A 24,112-nucleotide genomic window follows, 5' to 3' on the forward strand; every position below is an offset into this window, starting at 1 on the left:
GCCTGTAGTAGAGTCTTGGCTTATTGTATTTGCAACAGGGAACTGACAGGCACCTCAAAGAACTGTCACAATGAGAGTCCATTCAGTAACTGATATAAATTGACTTAACCTACACCTAGAGACACCCAACTATGAAGAAACACAGCGGAGCCATATGGTACATAGGCAATACTTTCCATGAAACTCATATATTAGCTGGACACTTACTGTTTATCTAGCTTGGGTTTCTATTTTTCCACTAAGAGCCAAGCCTTTCTTCAGGTATTAAATCAGATTTACCATTCACTGCCAGTGTAGTGAACTGTGATCTAGAAGCATTCCTGCAGATTTCTCTGGAAAGTCTGCTGCTGATGTCAAAGAAATTAGAAAGAAAGCAACAAAGGAATAATTTATTCCCTACACTATGTGCTGAATTAATTTTTAAAGGCAATGAGACTTTATTATAATATTGTAAAGGACATGGGAATATACCCTCAGCAACTCTCTGAGTTGGCAAAGAACATCAGGACAATGGCAGCAAAGAACATAAAATGGACTACATGTCAAACACTAATATGCATTAACATCACTGAGACTTAACTCCCTGCCTCAGCCACCACCATTAATACAGTCAGAGTAAGCAATTTGATCTACAATAAAAAAGAACCCAACATTCTTAAATGTTGAAAGCAGGTCCCATTGTGTCAGGTATTCAGAAGGATCATCATCAATGGTCATTTGTTTTATCACTGTGTCAGTAATCAGTAATCAGTGGATTAAAAATTAAGAAGATACCATCAGAACTGGCCTTCATTATTTCCCCTCACAATAAAAAGCTTTCGTTATTTATTAGTCTATAAACTTCAAACTGTCTACTACTGAATATGTTAAACTGAAATGAGTATTTTAAAACAGGTCAGAATTTCACTACAGCTAAAAAAAAAAAAGATTTTATTTTTAAACCTAGGAACTAGAGCGTGGTTCTCATAACAGGACACTATATTTTGCAAGACTCAAGTTTGTGCAAGAATGTGTGTGTGTGTGGCACATGCTAATGAAAGTCCTCAAGTTTGAATTATTCTTGGCGTCTTATAGACCTGATTATGATATTATGTTCTTGTTCCTAACAGTTGTGTAAATTGTCATTAACAAAGCTACACCACATGTCTCTTTGGAGGGTGGAGCACTTCCAAGCAGTGTAATAATCCTGGTGAGATTATCTCAGGAAGTCTTAAATGTTACTTGAGCAAAGCTTCCAACAATTTAAAAAGAATTCCAATTGAGCTTTTCCTTCTCTTCTTCGTCACAGTGCCTATTGTTACTTACCACGACTATATTCTTTTACAAGTTACACTGGAATTATGAAATGGGCATTACCGAAGTCACACCAGCATCATGTTAAGCACCATGCTTACAATTAAAACATCTTTCTTCTGGGTTTATTTGCATCTTTATCAAAACTTATTTTCCAGCATGAAAACAATATAAAGGTACAGTTCAATATATTTTCAGACACTCCATTTATTTTTGGCATATATAAAATACTCTTACTGTAGGTGTTATTGTTTCTTATCTTGCTGCATTTTGTTCTAAAAAGTACAGAGTAAAACAGGATTCCCTGCAGAGCCACAACAGTGCTGTACTGCTTTCTGTGCACAAAGTTTCAAAAACTGGATTCAAGGTACAGTGTGACACTCAAGTGCTTTCATTTTCCCCAAATCAGCTGTGAAAAATCTCATTTTTGCTGAATATTGTTTAGACTTTAAGAATTATTGCTCAAGTTGTAATACAAGAAGGAGAAATCAAACTATTTAATCAAACCTTTCAGTAGTGACATGCGGTTCTGTACAAAGTCAAAAGTCTCAGCTTGAATGGTGGAATTTAATATTCTTTTGAAACAAAAGAAAATATCTTTTCCTTTTGACAAATTCTGCACAATCCAGTTTTGTAAACGTTTTATCTTAACACAGCCTGTAATTAAAACAGTTCGTCTGTAATTACAAATCATTATCTAAAGCTAGTTTATTTTGCCGACAAACTTCACTGACATTAGCCCTACCATTTGTTTTGTTTTAAACAAAAGTAAAAATTAGAATAATTGAGTATTAACAATTTCCTGGCTTAAACCTAAATTGTTGTGAATAATGCTAAAAGTAATCAGAACTAGATAAGCATGATACCATTTTAGTAAATGTTCTCTGACTACCCCTGAACACTAGCTTTCCTTGTACTGGAGGAACACATCTCGTCTATAGTTTTATATTAGAATGTCATGAGGATTTTGTTTTCATTTTTAGTCACTGTACTATTATTCCCAAATGAAGTATCAGCACTTATTATACTGCAGTCTAAATAGGAAGACATTAGACGGTGCAATTTTGGGATAATTTTCTATCATTTTGCACATGAAAGAAAAACAGAACTCTTTGGAAAGTTAATCTTGTGGTAGAAGATGTCCAGGCTAGATGTCATCGAAGAGATCTTCTGGTTCAGGGGCACTGCTGGCTGTGTCTGTAGACCCCTGTGGTGCTTCATTGCTGACGTCAGACGTCTTCGAAGCGGATCCCACTCTGTGAGAACACGCAGGTGTCAGAGAGAAAGTGGATCATTATGAACATGCATATGGGGGGCAGGCAAATTAAAGACACCAATTAGCCCGGAAGGCACGTCTTCGGACATGGGAGGAAACCAGAACACAAGCAGAAACCCGACTCGGGCATGGGGAAACCATGCAGACTCTACACGGAAGACACTGAAGGTCAGAGGTCTGAGGCACTGCAGGAAGCGGTTTAGGATGCAAACTCGTGCGAAGAATCAGAACTGGAAAAGGAAGTTTCCCATAAGCAGACTATCCCAGAACCGTTTTGACTTCCAGATGGTTTTAAAATTGAATTAATATGACCACACCCTTGTAAGAAATGTCAGTAAGTAAGTCATATCTGTCTACTTACTTGGGTCACTATTGTCCCACTTTTCTGCATAAGAACACGTGGACAATTTTCCAACTCCTGTCTCTGGTTGAGTGTTGAAACTTTGTGCTTAACAGCCCATGAATATAGCCTCTAGTACAGATGGAAACCACCTTTCATCCTCTAAGAGTAGTGCACTTATTTTTAGACACCTTTCCTCATTTTTTATTGTTCCTTTGCTGCAGCATGGAAAAAACAGTTTTGTATCAGGTTGCTTCCATACCATTACTCTTTTCAATCTCTCTGACAGCCTTTGGAATAGATTATTTGACTTATGCTGCATTGTACTTTTGCAGTTTTTTTGTTACACCTACAAAGTGCTTTTACTGGCATGTTTTACAATCAATCCTTTGATATATTTAGATAAGATAGATAAGATAAAACATTTTATTAGCCATATACAATTTCTTGCATTAGGAATTTATCTTTTCGCATACCCCAACTTGCTCTCTATGATACACAGAGACACACAGACGGGGAGAGAAGCTGGGGGTCAGAGCGCAGGGTCAGCCATTTATACTGCGCCCCTGGAGCAGCTGGGGTTAAGGGCCTTGCTCAGGGGCCCAATGGAGTAGGATTCCTTTGCTGGCCACGGGATACGAACCAGCAACCTTCCAGCCACAGGCGCAGATCCTGAGCCACAGAGCCACCAGTTTCAATAAGTTTTCTGTATTTATGTTTGGGATTCATTTACCTTGTTGCTCAAAAAATATTTTTTGAATTCTGTTGTCCATTCCCTACCATACTTTTCTGAAACTCTCACTTCTCCATAGTCTGATTTCCTGACAGTGTACACCATAGTTGTGGACTGTAAAAATGTGATTATAAAACACACTTCAAAAGATGCAATGCTATGATAACAGCTCCATAATCGTTCTTTTGCCACTTTCTCAATCCTGTAAATTGGATTGGAAAGCAGGCACTGACACCTTCTACTACTCATTGTGGGAGAAACTCAAAAGTCTCCCATCATAACGATCTCTTCTTCACCCAGCATATTCCTGACACCACTGAATAATGGATCATTTTACTGATTTTTCACTTACATTTTACTCCTGCAAACCTAAATATTCTATCCTGTGATCTAATAGAAAATCTTCTTTTTGGTTGATACTTATGATTTGTGATGCAGTTCTGAATTTTCTCATTTTAATGATATATTCTTATTATACGACAGTCTAGCACACTGCTATTTAAGGCACTGTACTAATACAGTGATATTGAATACTCCTCTTTGAACTCTAGCCCATCTAAGATGTGCTCTCTAAAGCTAAGCAAGGCCAGGTCTTGCCAGTAATGGAATGGGAGTCTTCTGAGGAAAAACAGATTTTATCTGCAAGTTAGGTGACCAGTAGGTGGCGCTCTTCTCTCTGGACCAGAATTTCCAAGCCTGTGCCCCAGTATGATGACTGGGGAGACTGTCCAGTAAGATGTGCCCTGCTTCAGGTGGGATGTTAAAATGAGGTCTTGCCTACTTGGAAAAGGCACTGCTTGAAAGTGCTGGGGTGTTAACTCTGTTGTCATATCTGACTTCCACTCTTGGCTTTAAAAAATTGACTCCCTAAAGTTCCATCTTAATTCAATTTCAACATTTCCATACCTCATCTGTATATCTGTATGAAGAGGAGGCTGCACGACAGTGGTGGATGAAGTACTATATACTGTACGTAAAGTGCTTTACAGATGCAGCCATTCAAAGTGCGCGTTACAGACACGTACCGCAGGTGACGTCGCTCAGTATGACGCAAGATGACGCGGGGCACCGCAGTACGTGATTGGTTGACCGACAGGGGCACTCGTGGTCCGTTGGTCTGTCGTGGAAAGACAGTAAACGTCTTTGCTGTGCCCGTTGTAGGTATTGAATTTTACCACTGAAGGGAAATCTTAGTAGCTGAGCATAAAAAGAATAGGAGCATACTGCAACGCGTGTGAAGGCCATAAACGATATTAATTTTGGAACATAAACATACAGTGTATAGCTGGTCTTGGTACTTTAAAGAAAAAAATACACACCAGTATTCCATTTCTCCCTAAACATTTTAAGCTTCGAAGTCTTTAACTAACGCGATACCGGAGTCAACAAGCATACTTTTAGAATTTGATTAAAAGGGAATATAATATGGAATCGCGTATCTAAAGAATTTAATAACGGTATTCGTGTGCTGCGACAGGGCTGTGTAGGGCTGTTTCGCCTGCCTGTTCATGTGAGCTGTCTTGTAGACGTGACTACCAGCTGACAGGTTGTGTTTTCGAATCCAGCTGGTGCTGCACTTTTCTTTTAACAAACATTTCTTCGAAAAAATAGAATAGCGATATTATGGACAATCAATTGACTTTTATATTTCAAAATATCGCAACATGATCGATATTTGCGATATTTTGAACATATCTTCCCTTCTGACAGCGGTGCCTGCTTCTATTGTGTGTGTGTGTGCAACAGAGTAAATTTTTAATAGCGTTTTAAGCGAATAGGTAATTAGATTGCTCGTAAACCTAATCGCTTTTTCTACATAAACACAGCATGATTACTCTCTGAAAATGCTTTTCCTTTATTTTTAAAGTAGGCTCAGATTTCAACTATAGATCGTATTATTATAAACTTTCTTGGAAAAATGTATTTTATGTAAACCATGTTTGCTATTAATTCATTTAGGGCTAAAATACGTTCATTGTCTTCCAATCGAGTCGAGTTGACATTGGAAGCCTGCCACACCCGGACTGTTAAACCAACGCATTAGCACGTCAAAGCCCATTGAGGGTATTGAGCCAGTATTGGCTTTAGTATTCCCCCCCTCTCCCCTCAATTCAATTCAATTCAAGGTGTTTTATTTGCATGACAGATGGGTACAAGCAGTGTTGGGTATGTATATTGTAACGCTTACGGCAGACAGGCACTGTGTAACAGCCGGCGCACCAGAGCAGCGCACCGAGGGAGCGTCTGCATTTATAACTTGGTTTTTAAAATTAGTCAAGCAATATGAAGCATCTTCTTTTACTTTTGAGTCCCTTAAATACATTGAACACAGCTTTCTCACCACTTAAGATTGCTCTTGATACCATCCTTACACAAAGCAGAAGGGAGATTTTAGTGCCTGAGCATAAAAAGAATAGGAGCATACTGCAACGCGTGTGAAGTCCATAAACGATATTAATTTTGGAACTTAAACATTCAGTATATGGCTGGTCTCGGTACTTTAACGAAAACATACACACCAGTATTCCATTTCTCCCTAAACATTTTAAGCATCGAAGTCTTTAACTAACGCGATACCGGAGTCAACAAGCATACTTTTAGAATTTGATTAAAAGGGAATATAATATGGAATCGCGTATCTCAAGAAATTAATATGCAATAACTGAGTCAAGGGACTCAGAGGATCCAAGGCTAGACTGAGTATAATAGGCTTCGGGCTTCTATTGTGACATCTACTGTAAATTACAGAAATGTTAAAAGTAAACAAAATAAAGTAACTAAAATGTGGTCTGAAGTCACCCCTTTAGACACCCCTTTTACTTCACTGGTGTCAGATATGAAAGGCAATAGTCTCCCGTTCTGTCTGCTGTGTGTTGCAGCAGAGGGACTCCCTGCAGCCGAAAGGGGCAGAGTAACTTGCATGCCCTCTAGTACAGTTTACACATGCACGACTTTAAAAGCTAGCAAGACAGGTTTCGATTCACATTAGCTGGCGAGCCTTGTTAAAAAAACGAATGATAATGTAACATGCCACTGTTCATGAACAAAGTTATACTGAGATTTCCTAAGATACGCGATTAAAAAATAAATAAATAAAAATTTGAATCTCCTGCGGAACACATTCCATAAGAATCATTGGTTTTACAGTATATATCGCCTTTAAAGGTGGCTTCTCAAAACGCTTTACGGGATAAAAACAACCAGAACAGCAGCAACAACAATATTGTATTTCGTTGCACTTTGAAAACCAAGTAATAACTTAACTATACAGTACGTGCAAACGTTTCGTATGTTGCTGTCGTGAATGCCTGCGTACCCATAAGTATCTTATTTGCCTTGAGTCTGTCTACAGTATCTCTGTCCCACTACCCCCATCTCTCCCTCAATTCAATTCAAGGTGTTTTATTTGCATGACAGATGGGTACAATTCTTGTTGGGAATGTATACTTTGATATTTACACCCGGTGCGGCACCGAGGGAGCGTCTGCATTTATAACTTGGTTTTTAAAATTAGTCAAGCAATATGAAGCATCTTCTTTTACTTTTGAGTCCCTTAAATACATTGAACACAGCTTTCTCACCATCCTTACACAAAGCAGAAACTGTCCGATGACTCACAGTACAAGTGGAAAGATTACAGATTTTAATCGTCTTTAATTTTGCCTGTGGAGTGTATCTTATTAAGCTCTAAATTGCATTTTGAGCGCGGTTTTTTACTTTTTTTTAAATGCATTTTGGGCGCGGACAGCACATACAAGGGTTAATGAACTGCGCCAAGAAATTTAAAATAGTATTCTTTAGGTGTGAGGGTAGGAGTGGACCGCAGCAGGCATAATCAGCAAACCAGGAAAACAAAGAACAGGACAGGTGAGATGTGTATCCAGAAAGCGAGTGATCAGAAAAAGGAAATGGAAAACGCAGAAAAAGAAAACGCTTTACAGGATAAAAACAATAACAACAGTAGTGGCTGGGCAAACGATTTTTTTTATCGAAATACAAATTGAGATACTGTACTGTATAATGATGTGCATGAACAAAGGTATACTGCAATTTTCCTTAGATACGCGATTAATGCTTCGTAGGAGGAGGCGGTCTTTTCCTCTTGTCTAACAGTCTGTCCACAAACAAAACATTCCTGTTAGACAAAAGGAATTGAAAAAAAACAATTTTGTCAATGAAAACCGGTGTGTGTGTCTCTCCCTGCTGGATGTTCCTCTCACAAACTGCTGAATGAATAAAATAATTTTATTGAAAATGCGTTTGCGATTGTCTGGTATTTAATTTGGTCCCTTTTAACTGTTTTTCGATCTACTGTATTGCTTTGAGATGCCACTTTTAAAGGCGATATGTAAAATAAAGTTTTTTTTATTATTGTTATAGAGAAACATGATCAGATTTTCCCTGGTTCAGAAAAAAGATCTAAAGTGCTACACATAACTTTCTTAATTCGATATATTTAAAGCAGTGAACTACTGTAGGTGTCACATAACATTCAGAAATACAATCACGTATTTGACAAATAAAAACGATTATAATCTAATCCTTCCACGTTTGATCCCAAAATCCCAAGAAATATAAATCTTGACGGGTAGAAAGCTATGCTGAAAGTTTATTAAGATGCTTGGAAGACAAAGATACTGTATCAATTTATGTTGCATTAGCCTGATTATGATTAAAAAACACATATAATTAAACACGCGTTTGCGATTTAAATCAGAACACGATTTAAATCAATATCGATTCCATATTATATTAGCAGAAAAGCTTAAAACTACCACTTTTTCACACGCTATTTCACATGCTAGTTAAATACTTCGATGCTTAAAATCGTTAGGGAGAAATGGAATACCGGTGTGTATTTTTCCTTTAAAGTGCCGATTCCTGGAATCTGACACCCCTCTGAAGTGGTTCCATAAAATCTGGTATACGGAAAAGAAAGCGTTGATAAATACAAGTGTCTTTTAATACACTCTTTGCTGTGCTCTTGAGGATCCTTGTGATGTTTTGAGCTCTAGTTGAATGATAAGTGTCGCATTTTAAATCATTTTCGTAGTTAGAAATTATGAAACGCCCTGTTAAAAGCAAGGAAGTTTTTATGCCCGTTGAAGTAAAACAAAATGCCTGACAAAGTATGGCTTGGACAGATTCCAAGTGTTTGTACAAATGTGCTAAAGAAATAATACTTTGAGTATACAGCTTGTCTAAAGTCATCCATTATTAATACTATTAGTAATATCTTCAGTAAAGGCTTTGATGCATAAATATTTCTGATAAAGGTAGGTTGTGTACTTTTGTCCAACTGAGCAATCTTGCTTTCATAAAATATACCAACATTTTAATGACTGATGATTAACATGCTGTAATACACAGTTCAAAATTAAAGGCTCAAATGCTGTACATGAGAGGTTAAGCTCCCCCTGGCGGTTTTACAAGGCGACGCCGGATAGTTAACCACGTGACACCACGTTAACTGCGTCATACCGCGTGATACTGTGACACGCCCACCGGGGTATGCCGCGAAATACCTCACGCATTTTGAATGGCTGCATCTGTAGGTTGGTAAGCCCCATAAAAATGTACGAAATTATTATAATTACCATTAGTTTCAGACTGTTTACATTACTGCTAAGCATGGATCATTCCATTCTTCATAACTGACTGTTCTTTGGCTTGTCTGGAGTTTTTTCTTTATATTAAGGATCTGAGCTTTGGCTCCATGTGCTAGTTTAGGCAGCACATGCCAGCCATAGACTTTTCTTTCAAGGTGGAAAGTGTAGTTTCTCCATTAATATCACTCTGAATCTGAATCAAGTGCACTCCAGTCCACTCTGACAAGGGTTAAGAAGTAAAATAAGGAAGCTCACCTTGGAAATCACAAAGGAGGATGTCAACATGGACAGAAACTGGGAACTGATTGCCAACAAAGATGAAAAATTAGGTGGAAGGTGATACCCAGACAATAATGCCAAGAAAGATAATAAAGTTGAGGATAAAGTCAAGGAAGACAAGACCCAAACTAGCAAAAGATTGTGGCACAAGTCTTTGCAAAACGTATGTTTAAAAAAGAAAATAAATAAAAATGTTACTTTTGTAGGGGAGAGATTTTCACAATGGAATTCAGTCTTCAAAGATAAACCAGACTTTTAGCAGCAAAGGGAACAAGGAGTTCTCAGAAGCAGATAAAACCACCTACAGTACTAGCAATAGCACAAATACGTGGACACCTTCAATACTGTGTGAGATTCCACTAAGAGCAGAATTCATTGATTTTGAGAAAGCGTGACTGTATTTACAGCATCTGTTTTGGGTGCTGTGAAGAACAAAGTCAATAAAGCCATAAACTAATGAAAACAACACTATTTGTAATGCCATAGTATTGTCTATTAGGCTGCACAAGGGCAACTATAAGAGCAGACTTGAAACATGTCTGTCAAGGTGATATAATATCTTAGAACTAGTTTGCAGACACACTTGGGAAAAAAAATCCATGGAATCTACCTAAATCAGCTCTGGTTCACTTACAAAACTCAAAATCTACGTGAAACGAGCATTAATAGACTAAATATTAAAAGAGTATAAATATAAAACTAAAGAAAATGAAAGTGACATTCTTAATGTTCTAAATGTAAAATGAACAATGCCTTGATATCATTCATTGCATTGTTCTAAATAAATGAATTTTCTTGTGCCAAAGTTTTAACATACAGTTAATATAAGCCAACATTTTCTATAATCCATAGTAAAGGTTGGCTATCAACAGGAATAAATTAAAAACCATCTTTAATAGCAGAACATACTGTGGTTTTGTAGGCCTTTTGAAAGAGGACAGGGAGAATAAAAGGGACTTTATCATCCACTTTTCCTGTGGAATTCAAGATGCACAGCGTATCATATAACCTATTAAGGAAGCTAATGTCTGGTATTGCCCCAGTAGGCATACAATAAAAATTCACCAGAACTAATTTAAAAAAGAACAGATTCCCGTTGTATCTTCACTGCATGTGTGAGTCTATACTGAAAGGCATTGTGTATATTCCTGTTGCTGCCAGGTTTTAAGAGCTGATAGACAATGCAATTGATTAACTGTAAAAGAAGGGAAAGGGAACTGTTTAAAATCCTTCTGATGCAGTGCAAATTATATTAAATTCCCTTTGCATATATATTGCATAAATACCTATTTTTCAATGCTAATGCTTTTTTTGAGTAGTCATGCAAAAAGGCAGTAGGAGTGGGCTTGCCAATAAGAAAATAGCCCAGAGGTCTTTGGGTACTTTAGCTCTCCTACAGTGTGTATGCTTTCACTATCATAGAAGAAGAAATGCTACAATTTATACTTTTACTTAGATTTTACATTTTATAACTATGCACGTTTCATGTAAACCTATGCTGTGTACAGCAGTTAAGGAATATGAGGATGATACCAAGATTTCAAAAGACCTGGAGAATTATTTAATTACTCTGGTGCAGCATAATCATTCTCCTCTAATAAAAAATAATCTTATACAGTATAGCATAGGCTGTGTAAGCAAAAGAAAGACTGACAATATCAAAAGGATGTTCTAGAATTCAACTTTTTTGTTCAGTGGCTCCTCATTCCATATTTTGAATTAAAAAATGGATGATTGCAATAAAGTCCTTCACTGCAATGAATCACTGAGCAGCACTCTCAGAAGGCATCACTTTGGTGCCATTGCCCCAGGAAGAAGATTGCTGGAAAACCAGTTTTAGATGAGGCGCATTAACAGATATATAGGCTGCTGAGCTATTTCTTGGATTATCACACCGAGAAAAAGTTTAGGTTAGATTTAGATTAAAAATCTTCAAGGAGTAATAAAACACTAAATCTTAGTGTGGTGGGTCCAACAAGAAGGTCTCTATGAAAACAAATCCTCCCTACTTCTCTCAATGGCTTCTCTCTCAAAAAGGTGTGAACCTCTGTATTTTCAATCTTCTGTGATCTCCAAATACCCCCTGTTTATTTGTAAATGAATATCCTTAAATGCCCTCACAGAGGGCAAGTCATCAACTGCTGCACTGCAGTGCACAAAGAGATAATCACAGAACTTGGCTTGTTGCAATGGATATTTTTGCTTTGGTGCACACGATAAATGGTGATGCTTATAATTTCCCAAGACTCTTCAAGAATGAGCTGAAAACCATCAATGTCACCAACATCCCCTGGTTCACCACAACACAGGAGTCCCTCTGCCCACAGATATTAAATCCACATCCGTCAATCCTGCTATTTGCAAGGGCTTCCTTAGTATTATCAGAACAGCACCTTTTGTCTTCACCAGCCACAGGGCATGTAAATTAGGAATGGCCTTCTTGACAGCCCACTGAATGCAGAGCCGTGCTTCAACAGCTGCAGGGAACAAACAGAATATGGTTTTGCAAGCTTAAGGCAAAAAGCAGATTGTCTAAACCTTTAAATGGAGGTTTGGAGAAGTACTATATTATGCAAGACTGTGTTTCTTGTCCACATTGATTTAGAAGTTAGATTTTTAATAGAGTTAACATGATTTTATTGTTATTCACTAAAACCATAGTTACAGCACCAGACCACCCACACCAGATCTCTGCAGAGTTAAAACTAACAAGCCTCATTAGTCACTTTCGAGCAGATATTAACCATGCTCTCTTTGTTCATATTCAACAGACCAGACTCAGGATTGTAAATTAATTCAACTATACATATATACAGTATAGTGTATATACAGTATATACACTTACAGTATATACAAATAATAGTTTTAATTTAGTTGTAGTAAATTTTATTTTTCCCACAAACCTACAGACTTCAGTGTTAAAACAGCTATCAAAAAGGCAGAATTCCATTATTGTTCCATCTTCAAAAAATCGTACTCCGTTTAAGGATTAATTAATGTGCTGCATAAAATAAAGACGATTATTATTTTAATCATATGGGATGAGTCAGCTACAGACTAAGACAGCAGAGAGTAAAGTCTATACTCTTCTAGCTCATCCTGATTTTGGTACAATTAGTACAATGGACTCAAGAGCATGACTCCCCTCTGGATGGGACGCCAGTACATTGCAGGGCCTAAGACAGTATTATATCCTTAATCCCTCCTCTGTCTCTTCAGCAGTGAGTCTCTGATACGTATTATTAGTAGCTTATTTGTTTGTGTTTTCCTTTTCTGGCTTGTTTTAACACTCTTTTTTTCTTTTTTTATTCTTCATGCCCCATGTGACCCACTCAATTTTTGCATGCTGTATAGAGCTGAGTTTTTTCTGAATGGGTTTCAATATCTATATGGTGTCTATGCAGTAGCTAAAGCATAGGTTAGGCTGTCAATAGGCCATTTGCACCCCAGTAGTAATACTGGCAAGTCCTTGAAACTTTCAGCAGTTTTTTGGAAAGCTTGTTCTGTTCTTCTCAAGAATGCCTATTATTGCAAAAAAATCGAACACATAAAGACAATTTCCTTCCAAATACATGTGTAACAAAAAATAATGCTGCTATTATATTTGTGTATTGAGAGATTATGATACCATGCAAGACATACCGAAATACATAATTAATCAAAACTGATTAAAACTGATAAAAAAATCAGAACTACAGACCCTTAGTGGACTGCAGACTAATTTATAATTAGTAAATAGTAAACATGAATTTCATGTGCATTAAAAGTATATGGAGTAGGAAGTATCAATATATTTTGTAACAAAATAGCACAACACTTTAAAGAGAGAAAACACAAGGTGCTTTATCTGTGTTCATATAATTAGTTTAGTAAAAATTCATATTCAAAGGTCTTACTTTTTCCTAAGCTATCCGTTCCACCTGTTGCATAAATGCCAACTGCCACAGTGTTCAACAGGGATCATTATACAACCTGGGAGTTGATAGCTACTGTAGAAAGACAGTTCAAGATGTACAGTAGAAAGCAACCTGGAGGACATCCATGGCTAAAGAAAAAACTGTGAGAAAACTAAAACACGATTTGTTTTACTGCAAATTTGTTTATCTTGCAGTAATGAAGGAAAAAAAGTCTGGGTTCCCATCTTTTGTCCAGCTGTTGTCTTGGACTCTTCTATTCACTTCAGATACAAAGACCCTTCCTTATGCCAGGTTGATCTTGTAAAGAATACAATACCACCCATTCATTTCCCATTAATAAGTAAAAGAGTTGAATATACTGTAATTAAAAGAAAAACGAGACATTGGAGCTGCTTGTCAAGGCAGACATACAAAGGATGAGGGTATTCCTACACATCTGGGCTTTGCCAGGAGAAATCTGCTGTCAGTCATATGACTGTTCACATGGAAACCAGCTTCTGTATAATAACCCTAGGTGTTATAAAGATGAATCACTGGACACTTAATTACATATCAGTGCATACGATTAGCAGTCTTGCCACTTAGGTTAATTCCAGCTGGTTCTGTTCTTCTAAAGCACTTGACAAAAGTCTACAAAAAACTTCCTTGAATACTTTTACAAGGGGAGTTCATCTTCTGAGAAGCTGTAATTATCCTGTCCTTTTTCTTTTACATTAAAACTGAAAGGCATAATCAAAATAAACTTTAGAGGTTTGCAGCTTGGCCTACATCCAGATACCCAGCTTGTTTGGATGTTGCTCTTCCGTTCTCGTAAATCATTCTTTACGACCTTAGTAGCTATGAGTAAAGGTTTTGATTTACAAACGGCTTGATCAATTCATCTTTCTGCTTTCACTGGTACACATTCTACCAGGGTCCGAGTAGTGAGCTCCATCAGTGTGTGTTGGCTACAAAGGAACAAGCAACTTCAAGTGACTCACACCTGAAGAAGGATCAACAGCAGCATTTCCTCCTTCTTGATTTCAGCGTGGAATTAAATTGTACTCGTTGTTTTACTGTTTCACAAATGTTTCACTATGTCTGCCAAATCTTTGTAATGGCCATTAAAGATCCCATGGAATTGTTCACAAGAGTAGGGGTGCTAACCCCAATTTCCATCAAGCAAAACTCTTTCCTCAAGACCAGGGGTTGGCAACCTTTCACAAGAGGCGTGCTAAGAGTTAGCTCGTGCACTTGTTTTTACAGATTTATGTGCCATAAATACTTTTTTCAATGTCAGTTATATCCCTGCATACATTCTGACTAACAATAAAATGTATTATTAAAATATAAGAATATCTAAAGTCAATACATTGATACCTGTATGCATGTCTTACCATTTAGTGTGATCCTTCCTCTTGCTTTCCCTTGCAGCATTCTCCAATCACAGGCTCATAGCCTGACACTATAAGCAGCATGCAAGCCTCCGAGTGTTCAGTAGTTAACCAGCTATATGAAGGACAAAGAACTGACTTCATGTGAGAAAATAACTGTTCACAGAGGTATCTTACACAGAGGTAAGAGGCACAGTACACTATGTTGACCAAAATATTGCGAGAAGTGAAAACACCACACCAACAGATCATGACAGAGATGCTCAGATCACTTTCAGTAGCCTCACATGTGTTTTGCTGATCCCAGGACTTTTGAGTTCTGTAAGTTCTCGCATGTACACTCCAGACCCGGATTGTGCAATGTTTGAGAGTTCTTTGTCAGCATCCTGAGCAAAATTGGCAAATTTTGCAAGAAATGCCCTCCACATTTAGAAAAGACCCATTAACAGTTTGATCTGTACCCTACAGAAGAAGGTTGAGTTCGTTCATGTGCCTGGTGATGTCAGCTAGAAATATTACTTTTGCAGCTCATTTTTCATTGTGCAGTTGGGGGTTGTCTTGACCTTTTTCAGACTAAAAGATCTTGATTGGATCTTTGTTTTCGATACCTCTCTATTGCCCGTTTGACAGACTCAGACTTGCCTGCCTCATCCTTGGAAGTGTTTCTCATGTTTTTTGTTTAGAAAAAAATGGCATTGGTCACTTGATGTGCAACAAACAATGCTCTAACAGCCTAGAGCACAAACAGCACGGTCTGTATGCTGAACAAATCCATATTCATAATTTCACTAAAATTAGTGAACACCTAAGCAGAACACCTAAGCAGTTCTAAGCAACTGCTATTTTGTCCACAATGCTTGACTGTACACTTAAGTGTGAAACATGTTATCAGTTGCACAGATTGCAAGCTTTCTTGTGAAAACAATAGGTAAGTGAATCTTTTTTTTTCTGCAACAAGGAGCTACCATTGAATTCTCATAGAAAATCACAAAACAGTCATGCATAGTCTTTTATCTCGGTTTCTTTTTTGGCTTATTCGAATTTTATTACACGTGCCGCCTTCATTGCCCTTTGCATGCCAATAATGGCAAGTGTGCCATACAGTATGTTGCTAACCCAACCCCTGCTCTAGCCCAAGATGTCTAAAAGACGAACTATCGGGTAAGCTGGCAGGGAACACCATGCTGGAGGAGGTGCCATGTTCTGATTGAAACATGAAACTGAAGTCTAAATTCCATTCTCGACCTACCTAAAGCTCAGCCTTAATTCCATAGGTTAAGCAATACTTCAATGGTGGATAAAGTGCATCCTCTCCTATACAGTATGTAAAAAACATTAAGATCCTTTAGAGATCAATAGTCTTACCTACACTCAAGGAATAACTAAATCTGGCAACAGCAGTAAATGCTGGACTACCCACTGAGCTACAGCATGTGGTTAATGCTGTACAGCATATCAGAAAAGATCTAATTAAAGAGCCCTGTTAAATCAACTGAGTCTGAACAGTGTGACTTTTCCAGTGCTCACCGGTGAGGCAATTTCTCACTCCTCCATCTGACCTGCTGTGCAGTGGGGCTGCTGGTCCAGAATAGCCACACTTCACTCAGGTGGGTGCTTACCTGCAGTGGGGGATGAAGTGGGTCTGATCCTATACAGTACGTATAAAGAGCTTTGGGATCCTTTGAGAGGAAAAGCACCTACACCATTTAATTGCTTTGAAAAAGCTCTTTAAAAAAAAACTAATTAATAAGACTACACAGGACTTTATTGAAACCAGCTGGTTCTTACTGCAAACACAGTGCAGACCTGGTGATCAGCATTTTTCATTACAGTAAGCACATGAGCTTTTTTTTGCTACAGCTGGCTTCCCAGTATAAAACAATAAACATTATTTTGTCAACATTTCAGATTAAAACACAAAACAGAGGTCCAAGGGATTTTATTGTTCATGTAAAAACTCTTGCTAGTTTAGTAAAATCCAGTTTAATGAAGAATAATGTAAATATACCATAAGACATGACTGACTGGCTCCAATTTTCTGACTCCTTTCCACAAAATCAACTTAAGTTATCTGCAAACTAGTTTACATATCATACCTTCACAAATGTAGTTAAATTAAATCATATATTGTAAAATCTAATCTATAGATTAAATCTGCACAGATCTTATTAATGCATCAATCATGTAAGCTATAAACATATTTTAACAACAGCTTTTAGACTGGGGATCAGCTAAGGTTATGGAGAGCAACGTTTATATTCTGTTTAATTTTCTAATTATTTAACTGACCCATTATAACTGTGTTTGATTGGTCAATAGCTCTATTTGTCCCACGTATTACTGCTGCCAGGTGAGAGTTCAACATGCAGAACTGTTGCTTTACAGTAAAAGATGCACACACTATCCTGTTTTAAATCCTGAAGACAGACTATTTATTCCTGCAAGACACAGTCTTTTTGTCACGAACCGTATTCCTACGAGCACCTCTCACCACCAACACCCACGCCCTAACGAATCAATTGTCATTCCTCATGCTCTTCCCTATTTATACCATCTCACTCCACTCAGTCCCCGCTCACTAGTGAGAAGTTCTCTTCGGCTTTCTCTGGTGCGCACTACAACCCCTGACCTGATTTTCGGCTATCCGATCTTGTTTCCTCCTGCTTTGACTTCGCCTCGGTTCTTGTTTAGGATTTGGAATCGCCCGACCTAGTTCTTTTGTTTCGACTACGACTTTTGCCTTTTGCTTCTCTGATTTGGATGCCAATCGGTTGCAAGCACCTCGGTTGGCGCATAGGGTCCAACCTGGTGCTCCTAATGCACCTTTTATTGCAAAACAACAAAAATATGACTATTTGTCTTCAGATATGAGTTTCTGAATGAGCACTTCACTTGCAAGAAAGGTGTTTAGAAACACACTCTTGTTTCTCCCTTGTTTATTCACTAACCTGATAAGTACACAATGCAAATTTTGTTTTTATTCTGTTTAATTCACATGTACTGTACTTTAACACAGAGAAGACATGATACAGCAATAATAATGGCTAATGTAGTCAAAATCTGATGAAGGAAGGGAATATAATAACCATCATGCAACACTGGAAAAATGGGACCGTGATTTGAAGAGATTTTATTTTGTTCTACATACAAACTGAGCAACTACTGTTAATTTCCCACACTTCATATTGTACCAGAATGTAGTTCAAGAATACGAAACAGAATCCAAACTATATTTACTTAGCTTATTTAATTAAGTAAAATAAGCAAGGAGCAAAACTGTTTTTTATGCTGGTAATAAAAAAATAAACAAATAGCATATCTGATAATACTATTAACAGTATCCAGGTTACTGGATGATGTCTGCACAATAAACTACAAAATGCAAATTATTCTTCTATTGCAAACTTCCTTGGAAAACTCATAAATCTGAAACCGAGACCGGGAAAAAATATTAGTGCTTTTAAAATATATGAGTCATATTTCAGCATTTGAAGGTTCTCAGTGGAATCCTAATAATGCTAGGCCTGACCACCACAACACACACTCACCATGTTAACAACAGGCAAGCATAGAATTACACAATTATCTTTCCTGATAGGGTACTAATTTATTTAGCAGCAGCATTCCTCCTTTGAAGGTTGACCTTGTCAGAACTCAGCAAAGCTTAACCTAGTTATTAGTGGGATGGGAGACCTCCAAGGACAACCAGACTGCTGCTGCAAGTGGTGTAGATAGACCAGTAGGTGGCGCTCTTTTCTCTGGCCTGTGATGTCCACACCAACACCCCACCATGCTGGCAGGAGCACAGCTGTGCTGTAGGAAGCGCCAAGCTTTGGATGAAATGATAAAACTGAAACCTAAATCTGACTCTCTTGTGCATCCCAACCTTCACAAGTTACCCAGAAGGAGTGATATCCATTCCACTGAAACCTATTCAAGCTCAGGTTATCTGCTAATTCTCTCTTACTCAGAGTAAGGAGATAAAATAATGACCTACTTACTGTTGCATGCAGTGTGCATGTTGTGTTAAATGAAAACCACCCTTATGTATCACATAAAAGACTCAAATCTTGCAAAAATGGAGACTATTGTCATACATACATGTAATTCACAATGTTCTTTTGAAACGGTACTATATTTTAGAATGTTCCATTTTACATTCAGCAAGAGCTCACCTAAAGAGCTGCAAAACTAAAGATAAAGTCTCTACATCTACTAGGTGTATTACAGTGAGAGAGAGAGGACAGCTTTTTAGCTGAGAACTCCTGAACATGCAGAGTGAATCTTTAGAACTGAAAGGGCCATAATATAATGTCCAAAGTAAACTGTACCACCAACCTATACCAAGCATGTCAGACGAGTGAGTGTAGAGGGGTGGGAAGACAGAATCTGGATGTGTGAAAGTACACAAAGTCCTTATTTCTTCCCAGAGCTTACCTCCATGATCACGGTGCACAGATCTGCAATTACATTCCACCAGGGGATCCTCAACAGGACTCCACCAAAGCTGATCTTACCACACTGTTTATCCCAGTAATTTGACAGTGCAGGTTTATTAACACGGTTCAAACCCTGCCAGTAGAAGACACACTTAAAAGGAACCCTTGGAAGAGAGAGGAGATTTGTGCTTGGTAATATCTGAGATAGTTATTTACATTGACAACATAATGAGCATGGCGCATAAAACAAAAGTGACTTACGTCTTTGAACGAAAGCCCGCTAAGCTCCTATCGTAAAGCACTACAGAACTTCAAAGATAGGCAAGGGAAGGCAATATTATGATAAAGCTGGAAAACCCACTCATACCTGAGATTCAGTTGCCAACATACTGTACTGCTTGAAATTGATTCCCTGTGTTTATGTGTTTTCTGTTTTAAAAAAAGGATGAATAGGCTCTCTTAGACAAGACGTGCAGAAACTTTCAAAGCATATTTTTTGTTAAAAGGAATGCTGCTTTCCTTCATTGATCGTCAGTTCTCAGTCACATATTGTCCACTTTCATTTCATTCCTCGTAATATTATATGACAATTCACTTAGCATGCCGGATACAACATTAAAGAAAGGATGGATAATAATGTCAGATTACTCAGACAAGAAGTTAGAATGGGTGTGCTGTTACCAGAAAAGAGACCTGTGACACAGCCAGGAAGAAGATATGTGTATGCTCTTTTCCCAGAGCCCACTGTTCAAGGTTCAAGGGAGTGTCCCTTAGTTTGAGCGCAGCTCAGTTTTCACTGCCCTTCCGAGACACACAGAGCACAACCACTGCTTCTTCAGGCTTTGTAGTTTCCGCACTTGTAAGGCTTCTTTCTCATTTGTAATAAACCAACTACATGTAGCACACTTATTTCTGCTGTGTATGCTATATTTGGACTGACGCAATACTGACATACACTGCTCTAACCCTGCTGAGATTCAGTCAAGCCTGCTCGGGGGATCTTGAATATACACAGAGCCGTTACTCCGCAAGAGAACCCTACTCTGTCGAGGTTTCAAAGGGGTGGCATCACCTTCTGTAGCAGGCTGCTGCGTGCAGGAACATGTACAGATTCGTCACAAGAAGATAAGAAAGGTAATAAACCAGAGGAGGCTAGTGTGCTCGATAGTTAGTAGGTAATTTATCTGAGGATTTTATGTAGCTATTTCTTGAAAGAATCCAGGGCCTTGGCTTCAACAGCATGGCTGGGTAGCATGTCCCAGGCTCCCACAACCATTTCAGTAAAGAAATGACCCCTGCTTCCGGTTTTAAATCCACTTCCATGCAGTTTCTCTGGTTTGTGGTTCACTGTCCATTCTGAAGTCCAGTGGCTTGGCTTAGTCAGTGCCTTGGAAGATTGTGAATACTTGTATCAAGTCCCCTTGCAGTCTTCTCTGTTCATAGTCTAAAAAGATTCAGTTCCCTCAGCCTGTCAGAGTGGGACATTTTGTTCAGCCCCAGGTTCCTCTTTGGTGGGCTTCTTTTTATAATGTGATGTTCAGAATTGGACACAATATTCTATTGTGCAAAACTGCACACTGAAAAATAAAGCCGAAAAAAAACAGTGTTTTGTCCCTAAGGGATAAGATTTATATTCTTGTCTAAAAACAAAAACACAAAGGCATCTTTAAAAAAGGACATTAAATATTGCATAACCAGGACTGAGGGTCCAATTCACGCCCTGCGCCTGATGACCTCCACTCAGGCACCTTTACTGCAGGGAGGCCCTGAATTTGTTTTTAACTGGAGAGGGTGTGAGAGCAGGTCAGAGGTCACAGGTCAGGGAGAGCACTCAGTCCTGGTTATGCAATATTTAATGTCCGTTTTTAAAGATGCTCGCAACACTGAACATGAATGCCAACATGAGAAGACAGAACAATCTATAAAACCAGCAGTACTGAACCAACAAGAACATGAATGTGCAAGTAAAGAGCAAACTGAGAGGGAAACATTATATAAAATCAGTCATACATAAATCATGTTAACACACAGCAGCCTTTATTGCTGTAATTCTTGCAGGAGCTAGTGGAATTTTACTATTGTCTAAAACATATGAATAAAATCACACCGCAGTTGTCAAATAGGTTATGTCAGCATTATGGGCACTGTAAAGTCAATACAAAATGGCACACACAGAATTCTGGGGCGAATGGTCTCCCAGCATGAAAGTTCGTAGGAGCAGATATTTCCTTGAATTTCTTATGCCAGGTACGCAAAGTGCAGACTTTTAAAAGTAGGTCAAAAAGCTGTTCTATTAAATCTTGAGGCTCCATACTGAAACCAATCTAAGTGAAGCAAGTATGTGGCTAATGCACAACAGGTGACACATGTTCTGTTTCGGGCCTGTTCCCGTTTTGGCATCCCCTCTATTCTTAATGTAATAAAGAGATCTTCCTGAATTAACTCCTGCAGTGTATTGGCTCAGATCGGGGTTTTCTGCTTTCATTCCACAATTGAAAGTAGAACACGTCTTCCCTACAGCGAACTGAACTTGCAAAACCAGCAATGGGCTCTTGTTTTCTTGCTTACTTTGTCGATGCGAAAGACCTAGAGAGGTCTCATTTTCTTCTTGCATTGTGTTTAACGGAGTTCTTTGTAAAAGGAAATGCCAAATGATCATACTCCATAAAAAGGAAACTGGCCAGCGTCCCATTTTGGGAAGTATGACTATCTTGATTTATGCACTTAATGACGAAAATAAGTGCAATGAAACTCATTACTGCATCATTTCTCAGTAATGAACCATTCTTGGGTAAATGATAATCTTAGTTTTGATAAAATATGGTGTTAACCAACAGTGTTTACCAAAAGAAAAATAATGGCAAAATATAACAGATTTTAGTCTTTAACTTTCTTAAAACAATGTGAATTAGGTTATTTATGGTTATTTATTGGGCAGTCTGCCGGACATTATTTATGTAAAAATAATTTAAATTGCTTCCTTAACAGCTGTGAGACTGAGGATGAAAAGATAGCTTACAGAGCAATTAACCTACTTTGAAGTTAGCCTACAGAAAAATCACCCCTACGGAGAAGGTACTGTGACCTACAAAAAGTTAGCCTACAGACAGAGAATGATAAGTGTCTTTCCAAACTTTTGACATCACTGTCTTTAACCCTCAAGAGGTTATTATGGTTGTAGATTTCAGCTGGGTATTATTATTGGATTGTACAAAAAAAAAAACAGGGATCCAAAAAATGATATACTGTGTACCTTAATTATTTTATTTTTTCACATTTAAATGCAAAATGCCATTAATATGTGAGTCATACACAGTTCAGTCTATTTGGAAAACCAAAGTAAAATTTCAAAACCTGTGGATATTGTATTTTGTCATTTTTGAATTTTTTTGGCAAATTTCAAGAGAAACTGCAACCAGTTCCTTAACTATCACTTTTTTTTTACCAAAATATAATATGCACACACACTTAAAACACTCACACACTTGACATTTAAAAATGTCCGTTATTATTTGTATTTTAAAAAACTCAGATACTGGTTTAATTTAAAATTTATCTAAATTTTGTTTTGTGTATTTGCTATGAAGTGATGAAGTATTTACAATAGGTAAATAATCAATTCAAATGGTCAAATATGCACATTCTAATAATAATAATTCCTTACACTTAATAATAATTCCTTACACTTAAATAGCACTTTTCTGGAATCTCCACTCAAAGAGCTTTACAGGTAATGGGGACTCCCCTCCACCACCACTGTGCAGCCCCACCTGGATGATGCGACGGCAGCCGTAGTGCACCAGTACACTCATCACACAGAGAACAGAGAACAAAGTGATGAAGCCAGTTCATAAATGGCTTATAAGCATTTTTAAACCCAAACATCCAAAACAAAAGCTGCCATATTTACAGCTAGTAAAATCTTTAAAAGCAGGACAGTTTTCCAAATGCTCTGGACCAATAACATCTTAAAGTGTGTTTTCTCCATACCTTAGGTTGGTTCTATGACTTTATGACCTCATTACTACATTCTAGCCTAAGAGCCAAATAAATGCATACTTAGTATTTATTTTTGAAGTCATTACCACCGGGACATAATTTTCCATTCATAAAACTAATCATACGTGTAATGGTAATAAAAATGTAATTTTATTTATGAGTACGTTATAAGCACAGCAAATCATTTATAAGCTTTATATCATCTTCCAGATCTAAAATGTTAGTTTGATGTCTATTTTCTCCCCTTGCGGAGTATCATTTGACTGGTGTTTGGAATAGCAATCAAAATAAGGGGATCAATAGGAAGCGCCCACAACTGCAGGGTTACAAACATGTATCTGTGAGTCTGTGTTAGCAAACACAGATGCATCTGTTATTTTAAAAGAATGTCTCTAATTGGCATTAGTTTATAAAGCAATGGCAGGGTAATAATCTAAACATCTATGTTCTTATCCCAGATTTATTCTGCCTTCTACACATCTGGTTGCTGTTTTATTTTAATGTGAACATACTGAAACTGAAGTGCAGGAATTGGTCTTGGGAAACTCTCACTTGATAGGGAAAGCTTGTTGTGACAGGGACTCACTCAAAGTACATCCTCCAGTGATCAGCATGAGACAGCTTTGTTACCCAGTGGGAAGTGAACAGAGGAACTTAACAGTGTTCTTGGAGTCTGTGATGGATTAAGCAGCTGAATGGCTTTCAAAACAGTCTTGAAGTCACCATAATGCAAAGTGTAAGTGTTAAATCCATATTTGTTTCATCTCTCTCCCAGAAAAAAATAAACTAAAATCAAAATACCGTATATCCTCAAACTACAAAGCCAATAGCCAGCATTTCGGAGTAAGATGAAA

General features: G+C 37.8%; 1 protein-coding gene across 1 annotated transcript in view; it reads right to left on the reverse strand.

Annotated features, from left to right (window-relative positions):
* Positions 1–1,404: 1,404 nt before the first annotated feature.
* Positions 1,405–24,112, reverse strand: part of xrcc4 (X-ray repair complementing 4) — a 166,091-nt gene continuing 143,383 nt past the window's right edge. Inside the window, exon 8 of the mRNA XM_088911281.1 lies at positions 1,405–2,549. Within this exon, the coding sequence (XP_088767407.1) occupies positions 2,441–2,549 (109 nt within the window). The 3' untranslated portion in view covers positions 1,405–2,440. The remainder of the gene's footprint in view (positions 2,550–24,112) is intronic.

The sequence above is a fragment of the Atractosteus spatula genome, chromosome 3, assembly GCF_055471065.1.
Source record: "Atractosteus spatula isolate fAtrSpa1 chromosome 3, fAtrSpa1.hap1, whole genome shotgun sequence".
NCBI lineage: Eukaryota > Metazoa > Chordata > Actinopteri > Semionotiformes > Lepisosteidae > Atractosteus > Atractosteus spatula.